At 51.2% G+C, this 13,155-nt stretch overlaps 1 protein-coding gene across 9 annotated transcripts in view; it reads left to right on the top strand.

Annotated features, from left to right (window-relative positions):
* Positions 1-13,155, top strand: part of JADE2 (jade family PHD finger 2) — a 53,993-nt gene that overhangs the window by 5,450 nt on the left and 35,388 nt on the right. For 5 of the 9 annotated variants that reach the window (XM_060636117.3, XM_060636123.3, XM_060636114.3 and 2 more), the window contains exons 2-4: positions 5-188; positions 5,060-5,117; positions 7,157-7,245. In XM_060636117.3, coding sequence (XP_060492100.1) covers positions 5,060-5,117; positions 7,157-7,245 — 147 coding nt within the window. In that variant the 5' untranslated portion in view covers positions 5-188. The remainder of the gene's footprint in view (positions 1-4; positions 189-5,059; positions 5,118-7,156; positions 7,246-13,155) is intronic. The other 4 variants (XM_060636120.3, XM_060636118.3, XM_060636119.3 and 1 more) reach the window with 1 other exon arrangement.

Raw genomic sequence — 13,155 nt, 5'->3', positions numbered from 1 at the left:
TTAGGCTAGGCCAGAGAGCCAGCTCCCTTCTCTGAAGAAGGGATGAGAAGGACCCTGCAGTTGCCAATGGGCAGCCATCTGTGGGAGCAAGTGGACTGAGCATTGCCCTCTGAGGTGGAGGGTAGGGTGAGAAGGTGCCGAAGGACAAAGTAGACAAAGCCCCTTTTCATTCTTCCAGGATCCCCTAGGTATGTCCCCAGAACTGGGTTTGGAGGGTCGGTGTGGGCAGCGTGTTCCAGGGAGCTGGGTGCCCTCAGGGACACTTGGAATTGCAAGTGGGCAGTGATGAGCGTTGGAGGAGGGTTCAGGCTCCCCTCTGCTTGGAGAAGCAAGTTTGAGGATCTGTGTGTACAAAATCATTTTTTGTAATGGCAATTACTGTCCCTCAGAAGGCATTAAAGTTAATGAGAGATAGGAAAGACTGGGGCTCTGACCCCCGTTTAAAGCTGGTTTAAGAGTGTGCAGCTCTTGTTTTCTGAATGTCTGGCCTTCCCGACACAAGGAGGCTCTGAGGACAGGTTTTCCAGCCGAAATATCATTAAATTGTATTAGCATCTTATTACACACACGCCTAAGCGGTCTGCCTCAGACAGGGAGACTTTTTGTTTCTCTTTGAAAGATTGTGTCTGGAATGGTAAATTGCCTGCTTGAAAGCCGTTTTCCCCCCCTTTTTAAGGAGGAAGAAGAAGTCCTGCTGTGTGTGGTGGCGGGCAGGGCAGGCCTGGTGGCCCCCAGAGAGGAGAGGCCGGAGGCCAGGTTGGGGTGTTTTAACTGCCCAGGGAGCGGCTGCACTAGCAGGCCTGAAAGGCCCACTGTTCCCAGGGTCAGCTGGAAGGGCGTTAATGGAGGCCCAGGGTGTTTATTTGAGTTTATTTGTGGAGAGGTCTTTAAAGGGGGCTGGCATTGGGCATTGGTGTTTCAAGTCCAGACCCGAGGCCCCCACTAAGACCAATGGCTAGTGCTGCCAAGAAAACATCTGCCACCAAATTGCTGCCCTATTACTGAGTTGACATTGATCATTAGCCAGGAGCCCAACCAAATAAAGCCTCCTGGAAAATGTGTGAGGTTAAGATGGGGAAGGCAGGCTGTGAAAACAGGACGAAATCTTGGCCTGGGGTGTATGTTCCTGCAAGCTGCAGGCCAGCCAGCTGGGCTCTGTGCACCCCACACTTCTACAGGGAGGGGACAAGAATGCACTCAGCATCCCTGTGTATCAAACCCCTATTGTGTGCTGGACATAACACGAGCGGGCACTGGAGCTCCAGCAGAGATCCAGACAGACATGCTCCTTCCTCTCTTCTCCAAAGAGGACATTGAACAAGTAGCTCAACAGACACTAATCATGGTGGATGCTCTGAAGATGTTGAATAACCAGGTTGTGGATTTTCTTTAGATAAGGTAACTGGCATAAACCTCCTTGACCTTTAAGTTGAAATGTGAAGGATAGAAAGTCAGACATGCATAGACTACTAGAACCTTACAGCAGAGAGCGCAGCTTGTGCACTCGTCCTGAAGCATGGAATATTTGGCTTGTTTCAGGAAATGAAAGGAGACCAGTGTGGCTAGAAAGTGGTGAGGAAGGGGATAGTGGTCCATGTGAACTTGTTGAGGTAGGGAGGGGCCAGATCATGTAGGATATTGTGGTAAAGAGCTTGAATTTTGCCCTTTGATCAGCAGGAAGCCTTTGAAAGATTTTAAATAGGGGTATGACATGATCTGATTTATGTTTCTTTAAAGGTCATTTTGGCTGCTGTGTGGATTCTAGATTGAGGGGTGGAGGGGAGCAACAGTGGAAGGTGGGAGATGAATGAGGAGTCCAGGCAAGAGATGAGACTGGTTTGGACCAGTGTGGTAGCAGCAGAGATGGGGAAAAGTGGATGGATTCACAGTATGTTCTGGACAGAGAGCCCCCTGGACTTGCCAGGGGACTACTGTGGGGGCAGAGATTGCACAGAGAGGCTCTGGAAACTCTAGGACACCCACGCTCCCGAAGGAGAGCTTCTGCTCTCTGTCTCCAGGCTGGGGATGGTGTGGGAGGTGCAAAGGGAAGGAAAAGGGGACCCTTTTCTGGGGGTCACCTTTATCCCCCAAAGCAAACGCCTTGTGACACTGGGGTGTTTTTCCAGAGCCCACCTTGCTTTGGGAAAGATGGGAGGGGCCAGTGGAGAGAGAAAACCAGAGGCCAAGACCAAAGTGTCAGCAGCCCCCCACACACCCCACCTGGATTTCAGCTTTGGGGAAGGAGTCCTCCCTGTCTCCTAGCTGAGTTGGGGGTGGGGAGTCAGGGACAAAAGGCTGTCCCACAGGGAAACCCAAGCCTCATTTGGAGCTTCATTAGCCACTAACAGTGGAGGTTCACCTGAGGCAGGGAGGCCTTTGGAACAGACTTGGTTCAAAGGAAAGGAACTTCGCTAACAAAAAAAGTAGCTTCCCTCTGAAGCCTAGTTATTATTCCAATTAAGCCACACAAAATCTCCCTTAATAACACCCTACCCAGAAGAATTCTGGGGTGTTTTCATGGAGGGAAGGTTGGACTGGGAGCAGGCTGAGGGTGGGGTGTAGGTCTGAAAGCTGGCAGGTTACCTGTTGGTCCTTGGGCAACAGGAAACAGCATCACGAGAAGGGTGTTGGCAATCGAAGAGTCCTGTTATAGGAGTCCTTCCTTGCTGTACAGGAGCCCCTCAGGGCATTGGTAGGAGGACCCCTTACCTGGCCCAGGGTTCTCACGATATGACTAGCACTTATATGGAGAGCCAGCCACTGTGCTTAAGGTTTTACGCTGCTCTCATTTATCCTCACCAGCCGATTCTGGCCCACGGATGTGTTTAGTTTGGCCGTCTCAAAGTGTTTTTAAAAATTCTGAATCAGTTGCCAACATTTGAAGTTCAAGAGACTTCTGTAAAAATCCAGATAGAACCTTATCCTTTGGGAGGTATGTCTTTTCCAAGGTCTCTGGTCTCTTGAGGGGTAAAACTAGGATTTGAACTCAGCACCCCTGAATCCAGAGCTTCTGCTTTTCTGCTTTGGGAAACGCTGTCTTGGAAGTGCCCTCTTTACTGGAAGTGGAGAGACATGGGCAAGACTTCAGGAGAAAACCGGTGGCTTGCGTTTATAGCACTTCTCCTCGCCCTGCCCCACCTGTGAGAGCACTGGGCTGGCAAGATGCAGGCTAGAGTCAGGGCCCTATCGAAGTCATCTTGTCACACTCAGAACCTGGAGGACTGTAAAGATGACAGCTGTGGGTGGCAGAGCATTATTGCCCCATTCAGTCCATGACCCAGGCCATGGGGCTGAAGTCTAAAGGTCAAGGGCACGTGCTCACAAGCTTTACAGTCTTAGGAAAGTCACTTAACCTCTGTGCTTCCTTTTCCTCATCTGCAAAAGGGAAGCAGTCATCATGCCCACTGGCACAGAAGGGCTGTTCTGAGGGTTTCGTGAGGTCCCTGTGTAGCAGGGCATCCCCCTTTTTCTGCCACAATGAGTGTTGAGCTATTTAACCTCCCTGGCACCCATGCCGCCCGTGTCCTCAGACCTCCCCCCTGCACCTCTGCACCCTCTGGAGAGCATGTTGCCTGCACCTTTGGAGCTGGCAGCAAGCAGCCCCAGTGAATGTTTTTGTCATCCTGATCCTACTGTTGGACACTGGAGTGGGGAGAAGCTCCTGACTAAGGTCAGGTCTGAGGCAGGAGCGTCCTGGCTGGCTCGGAGGTCTGGACAGTCATGCCCCTGCCCTGGAGAGCTAATGTTCCCTTGTCTCTGCAGGGCCACAGTAAGATAAAGGGAAACCCAGGGCTCGGCAGGAACAGACTTGGAGGGGTTGGCAGTGGCAGGCAGCCCATGGGAAGGTGGGGAACCTGGTTGGCCTGCAGCCGGGCTGGGCAGCAGGGGTTTTCTCTCTACTGACACTGGCTCCTTGCCCTTTACTGTGGGCAGTGAGGCAGCCCAGGTTCCAGACTAAGAGGGATGTGGTGGAAAATGCTTTGGGTCCTGAATCCCAGATCTCTTCTCACATTAGGACTCCAGCCACTGACTAGCTGTGAGACCCAAGGCAGGTGAACCAGCCACTTGGTGTGCTCCCCTCCAAGAGGAGTCAAAAGCAAGCTCTGCCACTCTGGGTTCTGCGGGATTCGAGGAAATGGTGGGTGGGAAAGCACTCCCAACAGGCAGGAGCTCACAGGGCACAAAGGCAGCTCAGTGTGGGCTCAGGGATCAGACCACGTGGATTCAAATCCCAGTTCAGCCAGTTACTAGCACAACAAGGTCCTGCACCACTCCAGAAAGGGGAGCCAATAGCTCGCAACTTCCGGGTTGTTAGGAACACGAGCTGAGGTAGTGTTGGTAGAGGAAAGAGCTCAGTATGGAGAGCTTCCCTTCTTACTTTGAAGTCAAATACTATAGTTGAGATAAAGTTGGTTTGAACTCTAATGTGGAGAAGGACATTGGGGGAGGGAGGGCAGCCCAGCCTAGGACCAGTCACCCTGGGCCTGGTGTGTCTCAGGGACCCAACTTGGAGCCATTCTGCCCCTACCCCTTTTCCACACCCCTCTGGCCACCACTTTCAGGATGTGCCCTTAGTGCTGTGTGAGCTGGCTTGTCTCTAAACTCACATGGCAATGGTCCCTCTGGAAGAATCTTGTTTCCTCTTCCTGCCCCTCCTCGGCACCCTGCAGAACACCAGTTATAACTCGATGGGAGTGGATTCTCTGGAAGGCCTGAGTTGCCTTGAGTGGAAGCTGGGGCTGGGCAGGCCCTAATCATTGTTCTGGGGCTGCTGACCCTCTTGCCCTCCTCCCTCTGTCGTCTTTGGCCAGACTCCTGCTCATCTGAGGCTCTGAGCTCAGGAAGTGGGAGATGCAGCCCCCTGCCCCACCCCCAGGAGTCCTGTGGGTGGGTGGGGAGAGGGCGAGGATGGCTGGGGAGAAGGCTACGGCAGCACCTATTCTCATTCTTCACTGCAGCAGGGGGGAGTATGGGGAGGTAGGTGATCAGGCAATTTTCTGAGAGATTGAGGATTTCCTGTGCCTCCTGTAAATGTAATGGGGCCTGCCTTTTGTTGCAGATGGAAGAGAAGAGGCGAAAATACTCCATCAGCAGCGACAACTCTGACACCACTGACAGTAAGGCCTTCCTGCTTGGGGCTCCTACAAGGAAAGCATTTAAATAATTAACAGGCCCACAGGCCCAGATTGGGGGAGGCTGCCCCATGGTCTCCATGTTGACGAAAGCATAAATCAGGCCAGGTCCTTGTGCTCCTACGAAAGTCTCCACACCCTGTGGCCTCCAGAGCCTGGTGTTCTATTCACCCTGTACCCTTTTATCCCCTAGGTCTCAGTCCCATGTGTTTTGATCTGGTTGGAAAAGATCAAATCCCCTCTGGGTGTTTGCATATGCTGCACCTGGCTCCTCAGAACACTTCCCGTTCCCTCTGGCCCTTCTGTTAAATCAGGGCCCTGTAGGAAGTCTCTACACAACGGACAGAAAACCTGTTTCTTTTTATTATAATTACCCGATATGAATATCATGTCCTAACGAGCCATAAGCTCCTTGATGAGAGGGGTTATGTTTGGCTCACTGCTGTATCCCCAGCTTGATCCAGCACATAATAGGTGTTAAATAAATGCTTTTCGAGGGAGTTAATGAGGCATCTTGGCAGTAGAATCTCAGAGGTAGACTTGTGTATGGGCTGGGTGTGGAAGCTGGATGTCCTGGGGTCAAGGGAGCCTCAAAGAAAAAGGGGTCAAAGAGAAAAGGGAGCTTAGGGAGCCTCTTCTCAAATTTGGGGGAGGTAAGGGAGGTTTGTATAGGGAGAGAGCTTTTCTCTGGTACCAAAAGGCAGCTCTTCCCAGATGCTGCAGGAACCTGGGCCTGCATGAAATAGCCAAGTAAGGAGTTCTGTTCTGCCCTATGTAGGAGAGGTACGCTGCCAGGCAGATCCCACCAACAGTGCATGCTGGTGGGAGCCCAGGCTGAGGAAGAGGCTGAACTAACTGCCAGGGAGGCTGGGCCCGGAGCCCTGTAGCTCTAAACCTCAGTCTGTTCATATGTGGTGAGCAACTGGGATTTGGGAGATCTCCAAGGCCCCTTGGAGCTCCTGGAGTTTCACAGCCCCCCAACAGCCTGAAGATAGATGCACCCAAGATGGCCAGTCCATCCCAGCCCCTTCCCTGCCTCCAGGTCTCGTTCACTGTCCTTTGGGGTCTGTTTGCTCAGCTTGGCTCTGGTGTCTAACCTGGCCAGCCCTTCTTCCCTGCAGCAGGAGATCACAGCATCCGGCCCTCTGTGGCCACAACCACATTGCCTGTGGCTTGTCTCAGTAGAGCCAAGAAGAACCGCATCCTCCGCTTCTAACTCCATTGCAGACGAAGGAACTCTTGAAGGCCAGGCACCTGCAAGAGTGGCTGTCTGGGCAGCTGCATCACAGTTGGGCAAGGGTACTCCCTTCCCACCAGCCCCCACCACTGTACACCCCCATGGCTGTTGCTCCTTTGACCCTTGGGGTGGAGGTCACAGTCTTTGAGTCCAGTAAGGGTCTTAGACCCTAATGATAATCGCTAATATTTATGGAGGCAGTGGTCTGTGCCAGGGACTGTACTGACACTTTACAGGCATAATACTATTTCATCCTCCCAACAACCTTTTGCCCCCATTTTAGAGAAGGGCAAACTGAGACTCCAAGAGGGTAAGTCATTTACTCAGGGTGACAAGTTAGGAAATGGGTCTACTTGTAGCGTAGCGTTCTTCCCACCTCCCTTTTGTCCCTCTTTATATCCACTGGGCATCATCCCAGAGTATCTAAATCTGGGGCAGGAATGAAGAGTGGCCACAGAAGGCTTATTCTGGTCCTCCTTCACCAAGGAGGAAGCAGAGGACCAAAGAGGGCAAGGAACTTGTCACGGGTCATACAGTAAACTAATACTGAGTCCTGGCCACTGCCTTTTATTTCCTAAGTCCCTTATGCTTGGTGAGTGGAGGAAGTATTCATGTCCGCATTCATCATTGATGAAGTCCAGAGCAGGGACAGGTGCTCACAGAGGTTTCCACCTGCTGAACATTCAAGCCAGACCCTTCCTTACAGGCTTCCTATCCTTGGATGTGGGTGGGTGGGTGGTGTTCCCTGCCTTCCAGGGGCCCCTAATGGGCTGTGCTCTCTCTGCAGGTCACGCTACATCTGCATCAAGATGCTCCAAACTGCCCAGCAGCACCAAGTCGGGCTGGCCCCGGCAGAACGAAAAGAAGCCCTCCGAGGTGGGTAGTGACAGGTGTCCAGAGAAAGATGAAGCAGTGGTGGAGAAGCCACAGGAGAAGAGACCTGTGGACGGTTAAGGGAATAAAACTCTGCAGATGTATGGGAGAGAGCGTTCCTGGCAGAGGGTCCAGTCACCAGAGCGAGGCCAGAGTGGTTGAGTGGAATGAATGGGAGGAGGGGGTGTGGATGCCAAGCTTTGTAGGATGTTGTAAAAATGTTCCAAGTGAGCTGAGCAAGAAGAGAAGCCTTTCAAGGATCATAAGCAGGGTAATGACATAGCCTGATGTTTTCATAAAAGGCCCCACTGACTGCTGTGAGGAGAAAGGAGGACTCTTTTGCACTTGTCCAGAAGAAAAGCAGTGGTGGCTGAGAGCTGAGTAGTAGCAGTGGAGAAAGAAGCAGTAGGATTTGGGAGTTCTGGTGGCTAAGCCAAGGGTGATGGGATGTGCTGATACAGGGGTGACGGCTGTGGTCCTCGGGATCACCTATCCAGTTAGGTCATCTGCTCCTTATTCTTCCTGTTTCACCTGCATTCTAAGTCTTCCTTACTCTGACCTGGGATGTTTCTTGTGGCAGGTAGAGGTGTTTGACTTCTTGAACTGTGGAGAAGTGTGTCAGGGGTGGGTAGTGCTGGACACGCGGGGCCATCGTGATCCTGCTTCTTGTGGCCACTGACAAATCACATCCTAGGGCCACATCACTCTCTTTCAGGTCTTCAGTGCATTGCACTGGGGACAGCAGATGCCCTTGGCCCAGACGCAATTGAAAGAGCATTGAACACCCAAGAAGCAGGGGGTTTGAATCTGGGCCTTAAGAGAGACGTTGTTCTGTAGCCTACAGAGTAGCCAGGAGCTGGGCTGAACACTTGACTTTTTTAATCCTTAAAAGTAACTTAGGGTTCTCAATCCTCCTCTTACAGTAAAGAAATTGAGGATCTGCATAGCCAGGACTTGACGTTCTTGAGGCCAGTAGTGCCAAGGGTAGAAGGGCCTAGAGTCTTGAGGCAGAGCTCCTGACTTGGAGTGGGGGAGGGTATCTTTGTTCTGAGTCTGGAGTCCTCTCTCCCCACTAACCACAGGGGCATTCATGACTATGGGGGCCAATCCTGAGCAGCAGTAGTTAGCCAGCCCCTAGGATGCAGTGGAGGCATCTTTTGTAGAACCTTGCATATGAAAAATAACTCCCCAGGTCCTGGAGCTGGCCTAGCCTAGGACTTTTGTATGTTTGGCGGGGGAGGGCAGGTAGTTGAGACCCGATGTCTCCCATCCCCATCCTTTAACTTAGTGTCTTCTTTTGGCCCTGTGGGAGAGGGGTGGAGATGGAAGGAGATACCTCTAGGAATGCCGTGAGGACTGGAACAAGAGGTGGGCAGGAGGATGCTGTTTTGAGATTCTTAGTGCCCTCATGGACTAGCCCTGCTCAGTGGCTATATGGGATGTGCTCAAGGGCACTGGGACATAAGAGGCAGAGTGTGCTCTAGAGCCCTGGGAGCCTCTGGGGCTGCCTTTCTGCTCCTCCACCCTTATTCCCCACCTGTCCTCCCACCCTCTTCTTAGAGCCACAGGGGCTCCCCAGTGGCTATGGTTGAATTAGTAAAACAATAGCCACCTATATGTGCCTTCCAAGTACCTAGGAAACAGGAATTCTCTTCCCATTTTGGAGATGAGGATTTTGCCTGCCCCTGCTTTCAATGTTGGAGAAGAGATGGGCAGTTCTGGGGAGCTCCTGGGGCTGGCTGGTTCCCCAGACTCTGCCTACCCTGCTTCCTCCAAGCTCCAGGAGGAGGTGGGGCCATTTCTCAGGGTAGAAATCCCAGGGGCAGGACTGCCATCTCTATCCTGGATAGGCCAGGGGCTGGGAGGAAACAGGTGTCTGCAAAGGCCGAGGGGAAAGAGTGATTTGCATGGGGTTGAAAATTCCCCTCCCTCTTGGGTTTTCCAGCACAGAGCCTTTGAACCTTTCTCCACCTAAAAATAGAGTTAAATCATCAAAAGGCCGTTGATGCCAGCAGGCCTTGCTGGCTACTGGTTGTGCATGGCTCTGGGTTCGAGCCCAGGGGCCTCTGCAGGCAGCTCTGAGGCCTGACTGGCATCACCTGCCCTCAAGTCCTGGGCTCCAGGAGGCCCTCAAGTCCTGGGCTCCAGGAGGGCTGAGGAAGTCCTCACTGCCTTGAACTGTCGCCAAGGACAAGCTTTTCCTCCCACAGCAGGCTGGAGTGCAGCCTGTGAGGTTTCCCTTGTCCCCTAAGTGAGGAGGCTGAGCCATAGCCGGCATAAATTCCAAGTGATCGTGGGGCCGAGAGGAAACCATCAATGAAAGCTTCCAAATTATTTGGCTCATGAGAAGGCAGAGATGAAAAGCAACGATTTGGCGGCAGATAACGTTAACACTAAATCTCCTCTCTGGGCTGTTCCCCTCTCTTTCTGTGAATGGGTTGGACAGGCGGGCCTTAGAGTCTGCTGGGCCTGGGGACCAAGGGCTTTGGTTGCCCTGGTGAAAGGGGATCTGGGAGTCCCAACTCTCCAGTACTCTAAAGTAAGACACCTGTGGCGTAGTTGTCAGTCTGGCCCACGGTCCCAGCTACAGTGTTTGCAAATTGATGTGCATGGTACATTCCCCTCCCTGGTGGGGAACCCTTGGTTCCCTTTGTCTCTTCATCTCTGAATGTGGACAGTGATGGCATGGGGGATTTGAGGGCCAGGAGTATATAGCATAGCAGCAGTACCAACACCTAGTTAAGCCAAAAGCCACAGAAAGGGCTGGGCTTGGGTTTATGCCAGATGGACGACTGGCCCTGTGATGACCTTCCAGGGGCTGCACTTCCCAGTGCACCCGAAGGTATAAATCTCAGAGCCCCATCTACACTGGAGTAAGGTGCTGTAGGGCAGAAAAAAGTGTTCGGATCAGGAGTCAGGACCCTGGACAGGGCTGAGGCCTTGAGACCCAGCTTCCCCTCTGGCCTGTAACCAGTGGGTGGCCTCCCTCAGCCAGAGTGGGGGGTGGGGGGGGGAAGTACAGGTCTCAGTACTGGAGCTGAAGGGACAGGCCCCGGGATTCTTGAGAGGCTGGATTTTTGGTGAAAGTGAACCAAGTCTGAAGTTGGCCCCTTTGGTAGTAGAAGGAAAAGGTAGTGTTGACTCCAAGGACACAGGCTGCCCTCTTCCTCTGTTCTGCCTGCCTATAGGATCCCAACAAAGCTGAGATTTGTCGCTTAAGGCTTAAGTCCTGAAGGAGTAGAAGGGATTAGCCTGCCCTGGGAAGGTGGTACTAGTGTATAAACCATGCTGAGGCCTTGGATTTCTGGCCTGGCTTGTCTGACCAGATGGTATAACCATTATTGGTGCTTAACACTTTGTGGGACCTATTTCTGAGAATCTGATGGAATCCCAAAGATTATTCTTTTAAATACTAATACCGGGCCCCCATCCCACCTCACCCCCAGGAATTCTGACTTAAATGGCCTGGAGTGTAGTCCCAAGTATCTGTTCTTTTTTAAAGCCCTTTTGTTGGTCTACTGCCACAGACCTTTCTCCTTAATTTACTAAGACAGGAGGTCCTGGCTTGATCCTTCCTGGAAGGACCCTGAGGTTAAAGGAGGAAGAGGAGGCTTTCCAGCCTGTTTCAGTGAACTAAGCAAAAGCAGGGAGTGTGGTTGAGGGCAGGCCCCCAGCTGACCCCTACTCACATAGTGGCCAGGGGGACAGACAGGTTTCCATCACCCTGGCCGAGCTGTGAAGGAGTTCTGGAGGAGAAATGAGGCCAGCCCCCTGGGTTGGAGGCTGCTGTTTGAGGCTGTGTCTTCCTCAGGCCTGGGCAGAAAGGTAGAAGGAAGGGCAGGCCGAGTGGTGGGGTTTCCCCCCCAGACAGGGTTTTCAGGAAGTCTGAGTCCCCGGAAATCAGCCAGTGGGCAGGGACATGGGTCTCCAGGACCCAAGAGCTACTGATAATGATTAAACTCAGCAAGCACTTGAGAACGCCTGATAGGCCCAGCTGAGTGCTAGGGGTACAGAAAATGCAGGCCCTGTCCCCGGGGAACTGGTCCTTTGACTGGCAGCAGGATGCAGGTGCTACACAGGAAAGTGTCCGTTATGGGAGGTGCAGCCAACTTTGCCACTGAGGAGCTCTGTGACTTTGGGCAAGTGACTCTATCTCCCTGAGCCTGCAAGTCGTTATCTGTAGAGCCCTGTCATGGAGTTTCTGTTCAGTAGATAGGACTGTCCTTTGCTGAGGCCTCTGAAGCCTGAAGGTGGAGGAGATCCCAGAAATAACTGGAGGTAAAACTGGCCTCCCTGGGGTCAAAGCCTTGATGGTCCCAGAACAGGGTAGGTAGGAATTGGGACCTGACCGTCAGCTTCCTTTGCAGGCCCTGGTGACAAATCAGTATATCCCTAGAGGAGAGAATAGGGCCTCTCTGCGGGTTCCACAGGGGCCCTTCACCAATGCTCAGCTTCTTGCCCTAGGGGAAGAAGGGGCATGCCAGAAAAAAGTGATTCTTGTGAACAGTTTCTGTCACCACTGAGGTGTCTGCCAGAACCAGCGTCCGTGAAAGTTCCTATAGAAGTCTCCCCCACCCCTTCCGAAAAAGCAGCAAGTGAAGAGCAAGGATGAAGCTTATTGGCTTGACCTGTTGTTTCTAAAAATGGGACCCTTCTACCTTGGGTGAAGGCACGGGTAGCCAGAATGTGTTGCTGAGATGCAAAACCACAGGATAAATAAGATGTTTTCCTAGAGTACAGGTGCTATGCAGGTGTTTGAAATGACAGATTTTATATTAAAACAGTGATGGCATATATTGTAACAAAATGCCCATAATCTTGAGAGGTCAAACAGGAGAAATCGAAAAAGGTTTCATGTTTGCCCTGTGGTCTTAAGCTATGTTTATAGCCAGCGGCTCCTCTGCCGCCCCATGAGGCAGTAAGGCAGCCAGGCGGGCGATAAAGGGGAGCCCTTCCACTGGGTTAAGTGCCTACTTTCTGAGACTCTCACCGCCTTCCTCTGGGGTGGGGGGCAGAATCCACTGCTAGTATAGTTGGAAACACCACTGCTCCCACCAGCTGGAAATTCCTCCTGGCCTCTGGGGCTTCTCTTGCAAAAGAAATGTGTGTAATAAATTCTTTAAAGAGCAGGAAGTGCTGTTATCCTTGTGAAAGAGAAAGAGGGTGTGTGTGAGAGAGACAGAGACAGAGAGAGAGGAGGGGGGAGAAGTGTCTGACCAAATTAACCTAGTGGTAGCTTGGATGGGACTGGGCAGAGTGTGGCTACGCTCAGAGTGCTTCTCTGATGTTTTATGCCTAATTTAAGTTTGTTCTTGGCTTGAGATATTTTTATCGTGTTCCAGCCCAAGAAAGAGTTCTTTTTTTTTCTCATATATAAGTATCCTATTTATCTCAATGACAACTATAAAGGAATTAAACTACACACTAATAAAAATATTTAATTGATAAAAATTCAAACAAAAATTCCCAAAAAAGTAGTAAGGCCAAGGAAATACCCTCATCAATTAATCTCAAAACTTCACTGTAAAAGTAGTCTAAAAAATTTTCATTGCAAAAACCTCATATAACGTTACCTACTATTATCAGTATTATCACTAATTACCACTTGACTACATTTTATATCATCTAGTCTAGCACAAGAAGAAAAGTTATTGAAGATCAAAACACATGCATATGCTTCTTCAATATCAAAGTATTATCTGTATTATTAGGAACTTCAGGTTTATAAGCAAAGGGTTCTGATCAAATAAACTGACCCAAAGAGTCTTAACAATCCCCTCAGCCTATGAACTGGTCTTCTTTCTGACTCTAGGCCCTGGCCTCTCTTTTCTTAGAGCATTTTCTTTTTTTTTTTTTAATTAATTAATTATTTTTAATTTTATTTTTTAAAATTTACATCCAAATTAGTTAGCA

This window comes from Panthera onca, chromosome A1 (genome assembly GCF_046562875.1).
Source record: "Panthera onca isolate mPanOnc1 chromosome A1, mPanOnc1 haplotype 2, whole genome shotgun sequence".
Lineage (NCBI taxonomy): Eukaryota > Metazoa > Chordata > Mammalia > Carnivora > Felidae > Panthera > Panthera onca.
Note: the sequence above shows the minus strand (reverse complement) of the source record. Positions and strands in the feature narration are given on the sequence as shown.